The 17,554-nt window shown below is 37.3% G+C and overlaps 2 protein-coding genes and 1 long non-coding RNA gene across 13 annotated transcripts in view; 1 reads left to right on the plus strand and 2 right to left on the minus strand.

Annotated features, from left to right (window-relative positions):
• The window catches only part of LOC126627446 (uncharacterized), a 30,514-nt gene extending 22,880 nt beyond the window's left edge, over window positions 1-7,634 (minus strand). For 2 of the 4 annotated variants that reach the window (XM_050297003.1, XM_050297006.1), the window contains exon 1: window positions 7,614-7,634. The gene's annotated coding sequence lies outside the window, so the exon portion shown is untranslated. Of the gene's footprint in view, window positions 1-4,043; window positions 4,065-7,613 lie in introns of those variants that run through there. The other 2 variants (XM_050297002.1, XM_050297004.1) reach the window with 1 other exon arrangement.
• Window positions 1-17,554, minus strand: part of LOC126627445 (uncharacterized) — a 97,672-nt gene that overhangs the window by 27,381 nt on the left and 52,737 nt on the right. The window contains exon 2 of one of the 7 annotated variants that reach the window (XM_050296996.1): window positions 71-469. The exons of 4 other annotated variants lie outside the window; for them this stretch is intronic. In XM_050296996.1, the coding sequence (XP_050152953.1) occupies window positions 71-446 (376 nt within the window). In that variant the 5' untranslated portion in view covers window positions 447-469. Of the gene's footprint in view, window positions 1-70; window positions 470-3,635; window positions 4,035-7,205; window positions 7,605-17,554 lie in introns of all 7 variants that reach the window. 2 more of the 7 variants (XM_050296998.1, XM_050296995.1) reach the window with 2 other exon arrangements.
• LOC126627447 (uncharacterized) lies at window positions 3,166-15,975 on the plus strand. 2 transcript variants are annotated; one of them, XR_007625019.1, is made up of 2 exons: window positions 3,166-3,225; window positions 15,562-15,975. It is a non-coding gene; the product is annotated as an uncharacterized LOC126627447 (long non-coding RNA). The 2 variants fall into 2 exon arrangements; XR_007625020.1 differs by lacking the exon at window positions 3,166-3,225 and adding an exon at window positions 11,198-11,281.

The raw sequence follows: 17,554 nt of genomic DNA on the forward strand, positions 1-17,554 counted from the left end.
GCAGTAAGGAGATCCGCTACTCCATTGACGTCAGGGTTGGCATCCTTTGCACAGAGGACAGCGTCTACACCTTGCACATAGGTTGGCGTTACATAGAGCTTGCTCTGCACATGGCGAAATCGAAAGACCACTTGTGTGGGGGTAGTTGGTCCGACATTCTCAGACTCGAACAAAGTGCAATTTTCATCGGTAACGGTTTCGTTTGGTGCATCAGCGGTGGCCACGATCTTAAATGGCGGTCCAGTTTGACCCGGCGCCCTTACGAAGTATTTGCCGTTTCCATTGTACTTGACATGCACGTCTCCAGGTTTTTGTCCATTCTCCGTTGCGAAAATTGGGGTAGATTCCTGTCCTGTGAATCGGAGAACCCCGTCTGCTCCGCAGCACAAGTAACGGTGGTTGCTGTTAGATTTCAATGCAAAAGGGTTTGGTAGGATTGCTGTCATGTTGAATGGGATGATAACGCTCACTTGTCTACTTTTTTTTTCCTTCTCTTTCTCGTGTGATTTACTTGCTCCATAGGTTCTAACCTGCTACCCTATTTATAATACGGATAAGCCCATACCATCTTTGTCTATTCACATTATTTGTTCACACTAATGGTTTCGTAAATAAGGTTTTTTTATTTTTATTTATTTTTGGATTATGGGAGTGTAGGTACTGTTCATAGTCATTAACTAATATTTCTCACTGTTTTTGCTTTCAGCAAAATAATACAATTCCCAGTAGTTCTAAGTCTTTAATTAATACAGAAGAGTCCTATTGTTATTAAAGATAACTAACTAAAAAAATTACTTTTTTGTCATTGCATGTGCAGTTAGTAATAACCCGTTACTTATGCTAGACTTAAATAGGTTTCGGTGGCCATTGGTTTCTTTAACTAGAATAATTTATTTCCGAGTCAAAGTGGAAGAACCACATCAAATTGCGAAACAACTCTCTCCTCATTTAAGCAGCTTGAGCTTTCTACACTTACTCCATTTGCAACGCGCAGCCCAGCAAGTGAGGGGAATTTGTGGAGCAAAAAATAATCTCAAAAATTAAGGACGCAACCCATGGACTTTTACTCAATAAATACGAGATTGCCCTCTTTAAATGGGAAGACATACGCCCACGCACACCTTAGCATCCCTGGAAGTTCAAGCAGCGAACTAAAACTACTGAAAGCTCCCAGCTCTTGTCATGGAAAAATCAAGGGCATTAAAGACTAGATTAAATAATAAATCTTATCTTTAATACCATCCCAATTGAAGACAAATATATCAAGTAAGGAATCTCGGTCACAATCAGAGTTGTTTAACGAGGTATATATTTATTCGCGATTTTTTCAACAACTGAGTTGTTTAATTTGCTAAAGTCATTGAACTGACGCCAGATTGATTTAATAGCTGATCTCATTGCACGGCTTTAACTACTATGGGGACAATTTCTGTAGGTAACCGAAATACACAATGTGGATGGAAAATGAACTCTTAAGCCCAGACCATATTTCCCTATTCACATTCTGTGTTCATGCATATGGTTTCGTAAATAAGGTCTTTTTATTTTTTATTTTTTGGATTATTGGAGTGTAGTCACTGTTCTGAGTCTTTAACTAATATTTCTCACTGTTTTTTCTTTCAAAAAAATAATATAATCTCAGTAGGTCTTAGTCTTTAATTAATACAGAAGAGTCCTATTGTTATTAAAGATAACTAATTAAAAAATTAATTTTTGTGATTGCATCTATAATTTTTAATAACCCCCAACTTATGGTTTCGTGAATAAGCTGTTTTTATTTTTTTATTTTTTGGATTATTGGAGTGTAGTCACGGTTCTGAGTCTTTGACTAATATTTCTCACTTTTTTTTCATTCAACAAAATAATACAATTCTCAGTAATTCGAAGTGTTTAAATAATACTGAAGAGTCCTATTGTTATTAAAGATAACTAATTAAAAAATTAATTTTTGTGATTGCATCTATAATTTGAAAAAAAAGCTCCTTCAGTTGTGCTGTGACAATAAGCGACTGTGAAATAAAGATGTAGAGTATTTGGTAAACGTTTTTGTAAAAATGTTTGTGAAAAAAAAAATAGCAGTATTATATTGTTTGGTAAACTTTTATGTAAAACAGATGTGAAAAAAAGCCGGTTTTTGAAAGCTGGGTTTTGCAGCTCCTTGTTTTTCGTTTTTTTCACCCAAAACTTTGAAAAAAAACTGAAGCTGAATGTTTACCAAACACAAAAAAAGCTCCAAGCTTTTTTTCATACCAGCTTTTTTTTTTAATCACCTCAGTCCCAAAATGCACCTTAATGTAGTCTTTTTCCTATGATTAGGAGCATTATTCCCACTGCGTTTTTGCTATCTAACCAGGTTTTGACGAGGCACCCACCTTGAGTTGATCATATCCCAGATGACATCTCGAAGACATTTCATTTGACTTTGCATTACTCACGCATTTCTCCTTTGACTATGGGTTTGTCCCTACCTAGCTTTTACCATAGCCATTGGGTTTTTTTTTTTTTTTTTTTTTTGAGACTTAGTTCCACATGCAAGTTCCTACTTTACTTTGTGACTAGCGTGTTCTCAGAATCAGTGCCGACGAGTCGACTTCCTCTACTCTACATGATCCCGAATCTAATAGAGTGTTTAAACACCCAAGGGGAAGTGTTATAAACCATGTATGTAAGTTAGATTGTGTAAATCCTAGATTTGATTTGATACTAGTTATTCTTCTCTAATGAGACTTGTATTCGTTGGGGGAGAATGATTCTTCCCTCACTTATTACTATAAATAAAGGCACTAGTTAGGGGGAATAACACATCCTCTACACAACCCTACAACCACATCTCTCTCTCCTCTCTGCCGTGCCCCCTTTCTTCCCTGTCAAATTAAAATAAGCCTCAACACTTCGAAAATTGTAAATTGAGATGTAAATTTCATTTTCGCATCTCAAAGTAGCATCTCTCCAGTGTAAATGCCCTTGTGTCTCGTATTAGAGATGCTATTAGAAAATTATCGTAACTTGAAATTGCCTTCGAAAGATTCTTGACCGAGTTAGTTATTAATGATGTATGACCATTTTGTTTGATTTGGAAAGAAAAAGTTATGGACAACTTTACGGAAACTATGGACACATTTACGAAAGTTTTATATTTTCATATTCACAAAGTTTTCACAAGCCTGTCATATTTTTTGGTTTAAGATGGCATGAAAATAGATTACACCCCTAAGTATATGCAAGGTATCACCCTACACCCCATCGTATTTCGCAAGAAACACAACTTTTATTGAACACAATACTGCACATGGGACATAACCACAGCTGATGCGATCTTTGTTTGTTGGTTTAATACACACGATTCTGTGAAACTAAAAAACTTAAAGAAAAAGAGCAAAAAAAAAATGAAAAACTTGTGATGAAAATTAATGCCACTTTCGTAGGGAACTCGATTGCATTTAGAGCATGCAACAAGCCTTTTAAACCCATAGGTGACCCGTATGGGACGAGTGAAGTCTCGTGAGGGTTTCCAGAGACGTTACCCACAAACATCACGTGGTAATTTGATCAACGAGGCCCAACGGCAGTAAGGAGATCCGCTACTCCATTGACGTCAGGGTTGGCATCCTTTGCACAGAGGACAGCGTCTACACCTTGCACATAGGTTGGCGTTACATAGAGCTTGCTCTGCACATGGCGAAATCGAAAGACCACTTGTGTGGGGGTAGTTGGTCCGACATTCTCAGACTCGAACAAAGTGCAATTTTCATCGGTAACGGTTTCGTTTGGTGCATCAGCGGTGGCCACGATCTTAAATGGCGGTGCAGTTTGACCCGGCGCCCTTACGAAGTATTTGCCGTTTCCATTGTACTTGACATGCACGTCTCCAGGTTTTTGTCCATTCTCCGTTGCGAAAATTGGGGTAGATTCCTGTCCTGTGAATCGGAGAACCCCGTCTGCTCCGCAGCACAAGTAACGGTGGTTGCTGTTAGATTTCAATGCAAAAGGGTTTGGTAGGATTGCTGTCATGTTGAATGGGATGATAACGCTCACTTGTCTACTTTTTTTTTTCCTTCTCTTTCTCGTGTGATTTACTTGCTCCATAGGTTCTAACCTGCTACCCTATTTATAATACGGATAAGCCCATACCATCTTTGTCTATTCACATTATTTGTTCACACTAATGGTTTCGTAAATAAGGTGTTTTTATTTTTATTTATTTTTGGATTATGGGAGTGTAGGTACTGTTCATAGTCATTAACTAATATTTCTCACTGTTTTTGCTTTCAGCAAAATAATACAATTCTCAGTAGTTCTAAGTCTTTAATTAATACAGAAGAGTCCTATTGTTATTAAAGATAACTAACTAAAAAAATTATTTTTTTGTCATTGCATGTGCAGTTAGTAATAACCCGTTACTTATGCTAGACTTAAATAGGTTTCGGTGGCAATTGGTTTCTTTAACTAGAATAATTTATTTCCGAGTCAAAGTGGAAGAACCACATCAAATTGCGAAACAACTCTCTCCTCATGTAAGCAGCTTGAGCTTTCTACACTTACTCCATTTGCAACGCGCAACCCAGCAAGTGAGGGGAATTTGTGGAGCAAAAAATAATCTCAAAAATTAAGGACGCAACCCATGGACTTTTTCTCAATAAATACGAGATTGCCCTCTTTAAATGGGAAGACATACGCCCACGCACACCTTAGCATCCCTGGAAGTTCAAGCAGCGAACTAAAACTACTGAAAGCTCCCAGCTCTTGTCATGGAAAAATCAAGGGCATTAAAGACTAGATTAAATAATAAATCTTATCTTTAATACCATCCCAATTGAAGACAACTATATCAAGTAAGGAATCTCGGTCACAATCAAAGTTGTTTAACGAGGTATATATTTATTCACGATTTTTTCAACAACTGAGTTGTTTAATTTGCTGAAGTCATTGAACTGACGCCAGATTGATTTAATAGCTGATCTCATTGCACGGCTTTAACTACTGTGGGGACAATTTCTGCAGGTAACCGAAATACACAATGTGGATGGAAAATGAACTCTTAAGCCCAGACCATATTTCCCTATTCACATTCTGTGTTCATGCATATGGTTTCATAAATAAGGTGTTTTTATTTTTTATTTTTTGGATTATTGGAGTGTAGTCACTGTTCTGAGTCTTTAACTAATATTTCTCACTGTTTTTTCTTTCAAAAAAATAATATAATCTCAGTAGGTCTTAGTCTTTAATTAATACAGAAGAGTCCTATTGTTATTAAAGATAACTAATTAAAAAATTAATTTTTGTGATTGCATCAATAATTTTTAATAACCCCCTACTTATGGTTTCGTGAATAAGCTTTTTTTATTTTTTTATTTTTTGGATTATTGGAGTGTAGTCACGGTTCTGAGTCTTTAACTAATATTTCTCACTTTTTTTTCATTCAACAAAATAATACAATTCTCAGTAATTCGAAGTCTTTAATTAATACAGAAGAGTCCTATTGTTATTAAAGATAACTAATTAAAAAATTAATTTTTGTGATTGCATCTATAATTTGAAAAAAAAGCTCCTTCAGTTGTGCTGTGACAATAAGCGACTGTGAAATAAAGCTGTAGAGTATTTGGTAAACGGTTTTGTAAAAATGTTTGTGAAAAAAAAATAGCAGTATTATAGTGTTTGGTAAACTTTTATGTAAAACAGATGTGAAAAAACGCCGGTTTTTGAAAGCTGGGTTTTGCAGCTCCTTGTTTTTCGTTTTTTTCACCCAAAACTGTGAAAAAAAACTGAAGCTGAATGTTTACCAAACACAAAAAAAGCTCCAAGCTTTTTTTCATACCAGCTTTTTTTTTTAATCACCTCAGTCCCAAAAATGCACCTTAATGTAGTCTTTTTCCTATGATTAGGAGCATTATTCCCACTGCGTTTTTGCTATCTAACCAGGTTTTGACGAGGCACCCACCTTGAGTTGATCATATCCCAGATGACATCTCGAAGACATTTCATTTGACTTTGCATTACTCACGCATTTCTCCTTTGACTATGGGTTTGTCCCTACCTAGCTTTTACCATAGCCATTGGGTTTTTTTTTTTTTTTTTTTTTTTTTTGAGACTTAGTTCCACATGCAAGTTCCTACTTTACTTTGTGACTAGCGTGTTCTTAGAATCAGTGCCGACGAGTCGACTTCCTCTACTCTACATGATCCCGAATCTAATAGAGTATTTAAACACCCAAGGGGAAGTGTTATAAACCATGTATGTAAGTTAGATTGTGTAAATCCTAGATTTGATTTGATACTAGTTATTCTTCTCTAATGAGACTTGTATTCGTTGGAGGAGAATGATTCTTCCCTCACTTATTACTATAAATAAAGGCACTGGTTAGGGGGAATAACACATCCTCTACACAACCCTACAACCACATCTCTCTCTCCTCTCTGCCGTGCCCCCTTTCTCCCCTGTCAGATTAAAATAAGCCTCAACACTTCGAAAATTGTAAATTGAGATGTAAATTTCATTTTCGCATCTCAAAGTAGCATCTCTCCAGTGTAAATGCCCTTGTGTCTCGTATTAGAGATGCTATTAGAAAATTATCGTAACTTGAAATTGCCTTCGAAAGATTCTTGACCGAGTTAGTTATTAATGATGTATGACCATTTTGTTTGATTTGGAAAGAAAAAGTTATGGACAACTTTACGGAAACTATGGACACATTTACGAAAGTTTTATATTTTCATATTCACAAAGTTTTCTCAAGCCTGTCATATTTTTTGGTTTAAGATGGCATGAAAATAGATTATAGCCCTAAGTATATGCAAGGTATCACCCTACACCCCATCGTATTTCGCAAGAAACAAAACTTTTATTGAACACAATACTGCACATGGGACATAACCACAGCTGATGCGATCTGTGTTTGTTGGTTTAATACACACGATTCAATGAAACTAAAATACTTAAAGAAAAAGGGGAAAAAAAAAACGAAAAACTTGTGATGAAAATTAATGCCACTTTCGTAGGGAACTCGATTGCATTTAGAGCATGCAACAAGCCTTTTAAACCCATAGGTGACCCGTATGGGACGAGTGAAGTCTCGTGAGGGTTTCCAGAGACGTTACCCACAAACATCACGTGGTAATTTGATCAACGAGGCCCAACGGCAGTAAGGAGATCCGCTACTCCATTGAAGTCAGGGTTGGCATCCTTTGCACAGAGGACAGCGTCTACACCTTGCACATAGGTTGGCGTTACATAGAGCTTGCTCTGCACATGGCGAAATCGAAAGACCACTTGTGTGGGGGTAGTTGGTCCGACATTCTCAGACTCGAACAAAGTGCAATTTTCATCGGTAACGGTTTCGTTTGGTGCATCAGCGGTGGCCACGATCTTAAATGGCGGTCCAGTTTGACCCGGCGCCCTTACGAAGTATTTGCCGTTTCCATTGTACTTGACATGCACGTCTCCAGGTTTTTGTCCATTCTCCGTTGCGAAAATTGGGGTAGATTCCTGTCCTGTGAATCGGAGAACCCCGTCTGCTCCGCAGCACAAGTAACGGTGGTTGCTGTTAGATTTCAATGCAAAAGGGTTTGGTAGGATTGCTGTCATGTTGAATGGGATGATAACGCTCACTTGTCTACTTTTTTTTTTCCTTCTCTTTCTCGTGTGATTTACTTGCTCCATAGGTTCTAACCTGCTACCCTATTTATAATACGGATAAGCCCATACCATCTTTGTCTATTCACATTATTTGTTCACACTAATGGTTTCGTAAATAAGGTGTTTTTATTTTTATTTATTTTTGGATTATGGGAGTGTAGGTACTGTTCATAGTCATTAACTAATATTTCTCACTGTTTTTGCTTTCAGCAAAATAATACAATTATCAGTAGTTCTAAGTCTTTAATTAATACAGAAGAGTCCTATTGTTATTAAAGATAACTAACTAAAAAAATTATTTTTTTGTCATTGCATGTGCAGTTAGTAATAACCCGTTACTTATGCTAGACTTAAATAGGTTTCGGTGGCAATTGGTTTCTTTAACTAGAATAATTTATTTCCGAGTCAAAGTGGAAGAACCACATCAAAATGCGAAACAGCTCTCTCCTCATCTAAGCAGCTTGAGCTTTCTACACTTACTCCATTTGCAACGCGCAGCCCAGGAAGTGAAGGGAATTTGTGGAGCAAAAAATAATCCCAAAAATCAAGGACGCAACCCATGGACTTTTTCTCAATAAATACGAGATTTCCCTCTTTAAATGGGAAGACATACGCCCACGCACACCTTAGCATCCCTGGAAGTTCAAGCAGCGAACTAAGACTACTGAAAGCTCCCAGCTCTTGTCATGGAAAAATCAAGGTCATTAAAGACTAGATTAAATAATAAATCTTATCTTTAATACCATCCCAATTGAAGACAACTATATCAAGTAAGGAATCTCGGTCACAATCAGAGTTGTTTAACGAGGTATATATTTATTCGCGATTTTTTCAACAACTGAGTTGTTTAATTTGCTGAAGTCATTGAACTGACGCCAGATTGATTTAATAGCTGAACTCATTGCACGGCTTTAACTACTGTGGGGACAATTTCTGCAGGTAACCGAAATACACAATGTGGATGGAAAATGAACTCTTAAGCCCAGACCATATTTCCCTATTCACATTCTGTGTTCACGCATATGGTTTCGTAAATAAGGTCTTTTTATTTTTTGGATTATTGTAGTGTAGTCACTATTCAGAGTCTTTAACTAATATTTCTCACTGTTTTTTCTTTCAAAAAAATAATATAATCTCAGTAGGTCTTAGTCTTTAATTAATACAGAAGAGTCCTATTGTTATTAAAGATAACTAATTAAAAAATTAATTTTTGTGATTGCATCTATAATTTTTAATAACCCTCTACTTATGGTTTCGTGAATAAGGTGTTTTTATTTTTTTATTTTTTGGATTATTGGAGTGTAGTCACGGTTCTGAGTCTTTAACTAATATTTCTCACTTTTTTTTCATTCAACAAAATAATACAATTCTCAGTAGTTCGAAGTCTTTAATTAATACAGAAGAGTCCTATTGTTATTAAAGATAACTAATTAAAAAATTAATTTTTGTGATTGCATCTATAATTTGTAATAACCGTCTACTTATGGTAAACTTCAATAGGTTTTGGGGGCAACTGGCCCTCTTGAATACTAAATCTTATCTTATCTTTAATAAAAGATTAAATACTAAATCTGATCTTTAATACCATCCCAATTGATGACAACCATATCTAAGTGCGATAGGCAAGCTTTATTGTACTTAGCTAAATGCAATAGATCCTACACCTCATTCGCTGTTGATCTTTCGGCAAGATACAGTAATGCATCAACACACAGGTACTAGACTCGTGTTAAGGACATCTTTCGTTACCTTAAGGGTACTATGGATCTAGGCCTGTTCTATTCCTACGGATCCTCGAGTGATGTCGCACGCCCTTATCTTGAGTTGATTCTCGCCTTGTTAGTTATGCCGATGTAGGATACTTGTCTGATCCGCAATAGTTGCGCTCTTAAACAGGTTATGTATTTACCGTTGAGGCACTACAATATCTTAGAGATCAACTAAACAGACCTTAGTTGCCACTTCGTCTAACCATGGTGAAATTCTCGCCTTACACGAATCTACTCGGGAATGTTTTTGGCTGAGAATAGTTGTGGGCTATATTCGAAGCTCCTGCGATCTTTACCCTGTCGTTTAAGTGCCAACGACGATCTATGAAGATAACGCAACATGTATTGAACAGCTTAAGTAGGGTTACATCAAATGAGACAACGCCAAGCACATTGCGCAGAAATTCTTCTTCTCAAAACAACAGCAAAAACATCTGAAGATTAAGATCACGCAAATTCATTCACAAGACAAATCACTACTGAAGGCGATGTTTCAAAAGCTTATTCAAGGAATAGATATGCGTAAACTTTCTGAGTTGTAACATTGGTAGTTCTCTTTGGAATTATGTCGAACTCAGGGGGTGTAACTTGAAGTATACTTGCTTGATTTTAGGGCTGGTTTGGTGTTGCTGTGCTTTGAAAAAAAAGCTGCTTCTACTGTGCTGTGAGAATAAGTGGCTGTGAAATAAAGCTATAGAGTGTTTGGTAAACTTTTTTGTAAAAATGTTTGTGAAAAAAAAGCAATATTATAGTCTTTGATAAACTTTTATGTAAAACAGAAGTGAAAAAAAAGCCGGTTTTTCAAAGCTGGGTTTTGCAGCTCCTGTTTTTCGCTTTTTTCACCCAAAACTGTGAAAAAAAACCTGACGCTGAATGTTTACCAAACACAAAAAGCTCCCAGCTTTTTTTCATACCAGTTTTTTTTTTAATCACCTCAATCCCAAAATGCACCATAATGTAGTCTTTTTCCTATGATTAGGAGCATTATTCCCACTGCGTTTTTGCTATCTAACTAGGTTTTGACGAGGCACCCACCTTGAGTTGATCATATCCCAGATGATGTCTCGAAGACATTTCATTTGACTTTGCATTACTCACGCATTTCTCCTTTGACTATGGGTTTGTCCCTACTTAGCTTTTACCATAGCCATTGTGTTTTTTTTTTTTTTGAGACTTAGTTCCACATGCAAGTTCCTACTTTACTTTGTGACTAGCGTGTTCCCAGAATCAGTGCCGACGAGTCTACTTCCTCAACTCTACAAGATCCTGAATCTACTAGAGTATTTACACACCCAGGGGGAAGTGCTATAAACCTTGTATTTAAGTGTGATTGTGTCAATCCTAGATTTGATTTGATACTAGTTATTCTTCTCTAATGGGACGTCTATTCCTTGGAGGAGAAGGATTCTTCCCTCACTTATTACTATAAATACTAGCACTTGTTAGGGGGAATAACACATCCTCTACACAAACCTACAACCACATTTCTCTCTCCTCTTTGCTGGGCCCCCTTTCTCCCCTGTCAGATTAAAATAAGCCTCAACACTTCCATAATTATAAATTGAGATGTAAATTTCATTTTCGCATCTCAAAGTAGCATATCTCCAGTGTAAATGCTCTTGTGTCTCGTATTAGAGATGCAATTAGAAAATTATCGTAACTTGAAATTGCCTTCGAAAGATTCTTGATCGTGTTAGTTATTAATGACGTATGATCATTTTGTTTGATTTCGAAAGAAAAAGATATGGACAACTTCACGGAAACTATGGACACATTTACGAAAATTTTATATTTTCATATTCACAAAATTTTCTCAAGCCTGTCATATTGTTTGGTTTAAGATGGCATGAAAATAGATTATACCACTAAGTATATGCAAGGTATCACCCTACACCCCATCGTATTTCGCATGAAACTCAACTTTTATTGAACATACTACTGCACAAGGGACATAACCACAGCTGATGCGATTTGTGTTTATTGGTTTAATACACATGATTCAGTGAAACTAAAATACTTAAAGAAAAAGAGGGAAAAAAAACGAAAAACTTGTGATGAAAATTAATGCCACTTTCGTAGGGAACTCGATTGCATTTAGAGCATACAACAAGCCTTTTAAACCCATAGGTGACCCGTATGGGACGAGTGAAGTCTTGTGAGGGTTTCCAGAGACGTTACCCACAAACATCACGTGGTAATTTGATCAACGAGGCCCAACGGCTGTAAGGAGATCCGCTACTCCATTGACGTCAGGGTTGGCATCCTTTGCACAGAGGACAGCGTCTAAACCTAGCACATAGGTTGGCGTTACATAGAGCTTGCTCTGCACATGGCGAAATCGAAAGACCACTTGTGTGGGGGTAGTTGGTCCGACATTCTCCGACTCGAACAAAGTGCAATTTTCATCGGTAATGGTTTCGTTTGGTGCATCAGCGGTGGCCACGATCTTAAAGGGCGGTCCAGTTTGACCCGGCGCCCTTACGAAGTATTTGCCGTTTCCATTGTACTTGACATGCACGTCTCCAGGTTTTTGTCCATTCTCCGTTGCGAAAATTGGGGTAGATTCCTGTCCAGTGAATCGGAGAACCCCGTCTGCTCCGCAGCACAAGTAACGGTGGTTGCTGTTAGATTTCAATGCAAAAGGGTTTGGTACGATTGCTGTCATGTTGAATGGGATGATAACGCTCACTTGTCTATTTTTTTTTTCCTTCTCTTTCTCGTGTGATTTACTTGCTCCATAGGTTCTAACCTGCTACCCTATTTATAATACGGAAAGCCCATACCATCTTTTTCTATTCACATTATTTGTTCACACTAATGGTTTCGTAAATAAGGTGTTTTTATTTTTATTTATTTATTTATTTTTGGATTATGGGAGTGTAGGTACTGTTCATAGTCATTAACTAATATTTCTCACTGTTTTTGCTTTCAGCAAAATAATACAATTCTCAGTAGTTCTAAGTCTTTAATTAATACAGTAGAGTCCTATTGTTATTAAAGATAACTAACTAAAAAAATTATTTTTTTGTCATTGCATGTGCAGTTAGTAATAACCCGTTACTTATGGTAGACTTAAATAGGTTTTGGTGGCAATTGGTTTCGTTACCTAGAATAATTTATTTCCGAGAGTCAAAGTGGAAGAACCACATCAAATTGCGAAACAACTCTCTCCTCATCTAAGCAGCTTGACCTTTCTACACTTACTCCATTTTCAACGCGCAGCCCAGCAAGTGAGGGGAATTTGTGGAGCCTAAAATAATCCCAAAAATCATGGACGCAACCCATGGACTTTTTCTCAATAAATACGTGATTGCCCTCTTTAAATGGGAAGGCATACACCCACACACACTTTAGCATCCTTGGAAGTTCAAGCAGCGAACTAAGACTACTGAAAGCTCCCTGCTCTTGTCATAGAAAAATCAAGGGCATTAAAGTCTAAATTAAATAATAAATCTTATCTTTAATACCATCCCAATTGAAGACAACTATATCAAGTAAGGAATCTCGGTCACAATCAAAGTTGTTTAACGAGGTGCATATTTATTTGCGATTTTTTCAACAACTAAGTTGTTTAATTTGCTGAAGTCATTGAACTGACGCCAGATTGATTTAATAGGTGATCTCATTGCAGGGCTTTAACTACTGTGGGGACAATTTCTATAGGTAATCGAAATACACAATGTGGATGGAAAATGAACTCTTAAGCCCAGACCATATTTCCCTATTCACATTCTGTGTTCACACATATGGTTTCGTGAATAAGGTGTTTTTATTTTTTATTTTTTGGATTATTGGAGTGTAGTCACTATTCTGAGTCTTTAACTAATATTTCTCACTGTTTTTTCTTTCAACAAAATAATACAATTCTCAGTAGTTCTAAGTCTTTAATTAATACAGAAGAGTCCTATTGTTATTAAAGATAACTAATTAGAAAATTAGTTTTTGTGATTGCATCTAAAATTTGTAATAACCATCTACTTATGGTAGACTTAAAAAGGTTTTGCGGGCAACTGTCCCTCTTGAATACTAAATCTTATCTTATCTTTATTACAAGATTAAATACTAAATCTGATCTTTAATATCATCCCAATTGAAGACAACCATGTCTAAGTGCGATAGGCAAGCTTTATTGTACTTAGCTAAATGCACTAGATCCTACACCTCCTTCGTTGTTGATCTTTTGGCAAGATACAGTAATGCATCAACACACAGACACTGGACTGGTGTTAAAGACATCTTTCGTTACCTTAAGGGTACTATGGATCTGGGCCTGTTATATCCCTACGGATCCTCGAGTGATGTCGCACTCCCTTATCTCGAGTTGATTCTCGCCTTGTTGGTTATGTCGATGTAGGATACTTGTCTGATCCGCACAAGTTGCGCTCTTAAACAGGTTATGTATTTACCGTTGAGGCACTACAATATCTTGGAGATCAACTAAACAGACCTTAGTTGCCACTTCGTCTAACCATGGTGAAATTATCTCCTTACACGAACCTACTCGGGAATGTTTTTGGCAGAGAATAGTTGTGGGCCATATTCGAACCTCCTGCGATCTTTACCCTATCGTTGAAGTGCCAACAGAGATCTTTGAAGATAATGCAACATGTACTGAACATCTTAAGTAGGGTTACATCAAAGGAGACAATGCCAAGCACCTTGCGCAAAAATTCTTCTTCTCAAATCAATAGCAAAAACATCAGAAGATTAAAGTCACGCAAATTCATTCACAAGACAAATCACTATCGAAGGCGACATTTCAAAAGCTTGTTCAAGGAATAGGTATGCGTAAATTTTCTGAGTTGTAACATTGTTAGTTGTCTTTGGAATTATGTCAAACTCAGCGGGGTGTAACCTGAAGTATACTTGCTTGATCTTAGGGCTTGTTTGGTATTTATGTGCTTTGAAAAAAAAGGCTGCTTCTGCTGTGCTATGAGAATAAGCGGCTGTGAAATAAAGTTGTAGAGTGTTTGGTAAACTTTTTTGTAAAAATGTTTTTGAAAAATAAAGCAGTATTATAGTGTTTGGTAAAATTTTATGTAAAATAGATGTGAAAAAAAGCCGGTTTTTCAAAGCTGGATTTTGCAGCTTCTTGTTTTTGGCTTTTTTCACCCAAATCTGTGAAAAAAAGCTGAAGCTGAATGTTTACCAAACACAAAAAAGCTCCCAGCTTTTTTTCATACCAGCTTTTTTTTTAATCACCTCAATCCCAAAATTCACCTTAATGTAGTCTTTTTGCTATGATTAGGAGCATTTTTCCCACTGGGTTTTTGCTATCTAACTAGGTTTTGACTAGCCACCCACCTTGAGTTGATCATATCCCATATGACGTCTCGAAGACATTTCATTCGACTTTGCATTACTCACGCATTTCGCCTTTGACCATGGGTTTGTCCCTACTTAGCTTTTACCATAGCCGTTGGGTTTTTTTTTTTTTTTTTTTTTTTTTTGAGACTTAGTTCCACATGCAAGTTCCCACTTTAGTTTGTGACTAGCGTGTTCCTAAAATTAGTGTTGACGAGTCGACTTCCTCAACTCTACATGATCCCGAATCTACTAGAGTATTTACACACTCAAGGGGAAGTGTTATAAACCTTGTATTTAAGTGTGATTGTGTAAATCCTAGATTTGATTTGATACTAGTTATTCTTCTCTAATGAGACTTGTATTCCTTGGAGAAGAAGGATTCTTCCCTCACTTATTACTATAAATAAAGGCACTGGTTAGGGGGAATAACACTTCCTCTACACAACCCTACAACCACATCTCTCTCTCATCTCTGTCGTGCCCCCTTTCTCTCCTGTCAGATTAAAATAAGCCTCAACACTTCCATAATTGTAAAATGAGATGTAAATTTCATTTTCGCATCTCAAAGTAGCATCTCTCCAGTGTAAATGCTCTTGTGTCTCGTATTATAGATGCTATTAGAAAATTATTGTAACTTGAAATTGCCTTCGAAAGATTCTTGATTGAGTTAGTTATTAATGATGTATGACCATTTTGTTTGATTTGGAAAGAAAAGATATGGACAAGTTTACAGAAACTATGGACACATTTACGAAAATTTTATATTTTCATATTCACAAAGTTCTCTCAAGCCTGTCATATTGTTTGGTTTAAGATGGCATGAAAATAGATTATACCCCTAAGTTTATGCAAGGTATCACCCTACACCCCATCGGATTTCGCAAGAAACACAACTTTTATTGAACACACTACTGCACAAGGGACATAACCACAGCTGATGCGATATGCGTTTATTGGTTTAATACATACGATTCAGTGAAACTAAAATACTTGAAGAAAAAGAGGAAAAAAAAACGAAAAACCTGTGATGAAAATTAATGCCACTTTCGTAGGGAACTCGATTGCATTTAGAGCATGCAACAAGCCTTTTAAACCCATAAGTGACCCGTATGGGACGAGTGAAGTCTCGTGAGGGTTTCCAAAGACGTTACCCACAAACATCACGTGGTAATTTGATCAACAAGGCCCAACGGCTGTAAGGAGATCCGCTACTCCATTGACGTCCGGGTTGGCATCCTTTGCACAGAGGACAACGTCTAAACCTTGCGCATAGATCGGCGTTACATAGAGCTTGCTCTGCACATGGCGAAATCGAAAGACCACTTGTGTGGGGGTAGTTGGTCCGACATTCTCAGACTCGAACAAAGTGCAATTTTCATCGGTAATGGTTTCGTTTGGTGCATCAGCGGTGGTCACGATCTTAAATGGCGGTCCAGTTTGACCCGGCGCCCTTACGAAGTATTTGCCGTTTCTATTGTACTTGACATGCACGTCTCCAGGTTTTTGTCCATTCTCCGTTGCCAAAATTGGGGTAGATTCTTGTCCAGTGAATTGGAGAAGCCCGTCTGCTCCGTTGCACAAGTAACGGTGGTTGCTGTTAGATTTCAATGCAAAAGGGTGGTTCCAGTGAATTTATTGACCTGTTATGAATGTGATTACTTTTCGCTGCCTTATCAGTTTGGTAGTTTCCGAAAAACTGAGAATGCAGCTGTTGGATGTAGTAACTACGTATCTCTATGGGGATCTTGATACGGAAATTTATATGAAAGTTCCTGAATAACTTACATTGACTAGATCAAATATTTCCAAACCCCAGAACACGCTCTGAATTCGGCTGAGGCGTTCACTCTACGATTTGAAGCAAAAAGTAAGAGTGTGGTATAACCGTCTAAGTGAGTATTTGACTAGTTAGGAATATATGAACAACGAACTATGCCCTTGGGTGTTCATTAAGAAGTCCCATTTCGGTTTTGCGATTGTTGCAGTTTATGTCGACAACATGAACCTCCTTTGAACTCCTGAAGAGCTCTAAGGAACTGCCGCGCACCTGAAGTTGGAATTTGAGATGGAAAGATTTAGGAAAGACTCGATACTGTCTCGGTATCGAGATAGAGCACCGTTCGGATAGAATCTTAATACATCAATCGAACTACACCCAGAATATGTTGCGTCGCTTTAATGAGGATAAAATGAAGCCTTCGAGTACTCCTATGGTCGTACGATTGCTAGATGAAAAACGAGATCCCTTACGTCTAAATGATGATGAAGAAATTTTGAAGACCGAAGAACATTATCTAAGTGCGATAGGCAAGCTTTATTGTACTTAGCTCAACACACTAAACCCGACACCTCCTTCGCTGTTAATCTTTTGGCAAGATACAGTAATGCATCGACACACAGACACTGGACTGGTGTTAAAGACATCTTTCATTACCTTAAGGGTACTATGGATCTGGGCCTATTCTATCCCTACGAATCCTCGAGTGATGTTTCACTCCCTTATCTCGAGTTGATTCTTGCCTTGTTGGTTATGCCAACGTAGGATACTTGTCTGATCCACACAAGGTGCGCTCTCAAACGGGTTATGTATTTACCATTTGAGGAACTACAATATCTTGGAGGTCAACTAAACAGACCTTAGTTGCCACTTCGTCTAACCCTGGTGAAATTCTCGCCTTAGAGGAAGCTACTCAGGAATGCTTTTGGCTGAGAATAGTTATGGGCCATATTTGAAGCTCATGTATCTTTACCTCGTCGTTAAGGTCCCAACAACGATCTATAAAGATAACGCAACATGTATTGAATAGCTTAAGAAGGGTTACATCAAAGGAGACAACACCAATCAC

The sequence above is a fragment of the Malus sylvestris genome, chromosome 6, assembly GCF_916048215.2.
Source record: "Malus sylvestris chromosome 6, drMalSylv7.2, whole genome shotgun sequence".
Lineage (NCBI taxonomy): Eukaryota > Viridiplantae > Streptophyta > Magnoliopsida > Rosales > Rosaceae > Malus > Malus sylvestris.